This window comes from Mastomys coucha, unplaced genomic scaffold (assembly GCF_008632895.1).
Source record: "Mastomys coucha isolate ucsf_1 unplaced genomic scaffold, UCSF_Mcou_1 pScaffold14, whole genome shotgun sequence".
Lineage (NCBI taxonomy): Eukaryota > Metazoa > Chordata > Mammalia > Rodentia > Muridae > Mastomys > Mastomys coucha.
The window spans coordinates 72,067,013-72,070,440 of NW_022196896.1; the positions used below are offsets into that span (position 1 = coordinate 72,067,013).

Genomic DNA, 3,428 nt, shown 5'->3' on the forward strand with positions numbered 1-3,428 from the left:
ACACACCACATTCTTGGCTGTGTGTTTTCAGGGTAGTACCTACAAGGGAAGAATGTCAAGAAAAGAGTCAAAGGCTCTGCTCATGTGGTAAAGCTGTCGTCACACATATTAGTGAGTGCTGCCTTTAAACCCTGAGTTTACACAGATTGCTACTTTTGGTTTTTGTCTGTTTTGAGACAGGGTCTTCTTAGTAGCCTAGGCTCACCTACAACTTGTAATCCTCCTGCCCCAGTCTCTCAGATGCTGAAATTATAGTTTAAAGCACATCTACTCCTGGTTCTTGAACAAGTTTTTGTTTTATTTTAATTGTGTGGGTGTTTTACCTGCATGTATGTCTGCACCACATGCATGCAGAATCTGTGGAGGTCAGAAGAAGATAGCAGACCCCAGGGAACAGACATTTGTGAACCATCATGTGGGGCTGCTGCAGTCAAGCCTGGATGTGTTAGAAGAGCAGCTCGTGCCCTTCATTGAGCTATCTCTGTAGCCCTCATTGCACAAGTTTTCTGAATGAACATTTTTCTCAAGCATATTAAAGTAGTTGAGAACATTCTTTGACTCCCAATGTCTTATGATTTGGTATGTGTGATAGAATTTTCAGCTAAAACTATGTATGAAGTGTTAGCAAGCAGTGTTGGTTATGACAGAGGATCTTGTGGTCAGGTCTTCAGTGTTCACAGGCTGTGTGATTTAAACAAATTAAATTCTTTAAGCATTTTCTTAAGAAAACATAAAACTAATGTGAGCATAACAAATGGCTCATATCCACAAGTCTTGTCCTTATCGCATGACACACTTGTTCTTCCTCAACTTAGGATCCCCATCTGCATCAGGTTCTTGGTGTTTTTCAAATCCCTGCCCAGAACATCTGTCTGGTAGGGTTTTTTCCATCTAACCCATAAGACTTATTTCCTTTTTGTTTCCTTGATTACTTTCATCAGACCAGCCTCTTGGATGTTCTAACAATTATCTTGCTTATTCATTTACCATGCCTTGTTCTACTCCTAAGATTAGGGTATTTACATACATAATCACACAGTCCCCCGAGTCTTAGAGAAGGGTCCGGGTGATATTCAAGTGCCGGGGAAGTGTTTTGCTTTGGTGTGAATGAACAAATCAAGGGATTTATCACTCATCTGCTTCTTCACTGTGATGCCTGTCACAGAACATATCCTTCTGTGTGTAGATTATATAGGGCTGTATCTGTCATAGAAACACAATGAGTATTTGTAACAGTGACTAGACCTAAATGGGTAAATATAAATTCAATGATGTTGACATTTTATTCTTTATAGGAGGAATTCTTTCATAATCCTCATGCCATAGATATTGAGTCTGAGGACTTCAGCAGCCTGCCTCCTGAAGTAAAGCATGAGATCTTGACTGACATGAAAGAGTTTACCAAGCGAAGACGAACATTGTTTGAAGCAATGCCAGAGGTAAGACAACCAGCAGTGCACAGTACCACACCAATGCTTAGAATTAAGAACTTGAGCAAAGCTTCACACAAGAAAGCGAAAAGTGGGAAGTCGTACTTAGAGTCTAAGTCTCTAATTTAGACAGTGTCCCAGTTGCAAGGACACAGCATCTGTGTATCTCGGGTCACATGAGACATTGTTTGTTTATGCATTTACTATAATACATAAACAGTCAAAGAAGTCTTGGGCCCTCTGCATCCAAGACTAGGCCTTTCCTTCTGAGTGTCCTCAGTACCCTGTAACATAGTGTTCTAGTGCCCAGCACTGAACATGCCTGATCTGTGAACATTCTGAGAATAATGGCTACATTCTCAGCAGGTAACTCTGTCTCACATAGTAAGTACCCAGCACCATATGGTTCTTGGGCTAGTTCATAAAAGTTACTTCACACCACAACATACATTACGTACAAAAAGTAACTATCATGGGAAATACTTCCAAATTGAAATTCCAGACATAGGATTGTATGTGTTCATCTTTTTCTTTGTGAATAATAGAAATAATAGAAATAGGCCTGAGTGTGGTGATTTCAACGTCATGGGAAGCTGGAGTGGGTGTGGTGTACATAGTTGTGTGTTGTTGAATATGTCCTGTTCGTGTTGCTGTTGATTACTTGGTTTATGCTGCCATTGAGCACTTGGTATCTTTAGTTCCTGATGCATGAGTTCCACTTCTCTCGCGTTTGTCACCACGTGCTACTTCCAGCAGTTCTCCTTCAACATTGAGGTAGAATGTAAATTTAGCAAGTTATATAGTTGTTTGGTTTTTATTTTTGTTCTTTTAGCTTGCTATAGACTTTAGGATACTTTTTACTTTGGTGTCAGACAGATGAAATAGATGGATGTATCACTCATTTTTGGTTTTCTACGTATTTAGGATAAGAAAGTAGTAAGGTGCATGGAAATGATGTTATTTCATTTTTGGGTACAAGAAATAAATTTGTTTTTATTTTGTGAGAAAACAATCTAGGCTCCATCTATTTTTCAGGCTCGTGTCTTCACAGATGTGAACAGTCATTAAGTATGACTGGTAAAACTTGTATTTGAGTGGAAAGGAGAAATATAGCCTCTAGTGGTCTTCTCTTTTTCTTTGTGCCACCATGGTGTTGCTAGGACAGGAAGCCTGGGATGGTTCCATAAGTAGAGAAGTTCTGAGTAGTCTAGAGTAGACCTTGGTATGAGTTATCTATCATGTACATGAGATGTTGATAGGAGAAGATCCATGTCCTATTAGCAGGGACAGTCATGAGACTAACAATAGACTCAGTTGTAGTAAGTCAGCTGTCTGAGGTCTCCCATGTTAGTCTAGTATTGAAGTCTCAAGCCTGTCATTTGCAGATGGGGGACAGGAAAATGCCTAATTGGATGTCTGTGAAAATAAGTCAAGGTGGTTAATATAAAAGGACTTTGAACGTCCTCCATGGGAAAGGCTTTATTCATGTTAACTATGATTATTAATACCTCCTGTTGATTTACTTGGTGTTGTCTGTGGACCAAGGACAATGTTGGAGACTTCACTTATATTCTAGAAGGTTATGTTTTGCTGAGCCACCATCACATGTCTTACCACAGTCATGTAGTCTATCTAGTTCAGGAAATAATTTTTGAATAAATGATAAAGATATTTCATAATTTCTTTTGCTTAATTCTTTTTTTTAAAGTCTGTTATAATGCCATGCATGCTAATCACAGTACTTTGGAGGCAGAGGCAGGAGGATTTGCACAATTTCAACGTGAGTGTTCTTTATAGTAAGTTCCAGGCTAGCGTGGCCTACATATTGGAAGACTATCCCAACATCATCAACAACAATAAAACAAAAAAATGAAGTTAGCAGTGGAACCTCCTGAATATTAAAGTTTTATTTTTATGTTATGAATTATATCTTTTGGGAATGAATTGGACAGGGGTGGTCTTATCTGTATTACTGTAAAGCAATAATTTTTTTTTTTT

The 3,428-nt window shown here is 38.7% G+C and overlaps 1 protein-coding gene across 1 annotated transcript in view; it reads left to right on the forward strand.

Moving 5' to 3' along the window:
• The window catches only part of Ercc5 (ERCC excision repair 5, endonuclease), a 44,110-nt gene that overhangs the window by 13,787 nt on the left and 26,895 nt on the right, over positions 1-3,428 (forward strand). Inside the window, exons 6-7 of the mRNA XM_031368976.1 lie at positions 816-870; positions 1,296-1,521. Coding sequence (XP_031224836.1) covers positions 816-870; positions 1,296-1,521 — 281 coding nt within the window. The remainder of the gene's footprint in view (positions 1-815; positions 871-1,295; positions 1,522-3,428) is intronic.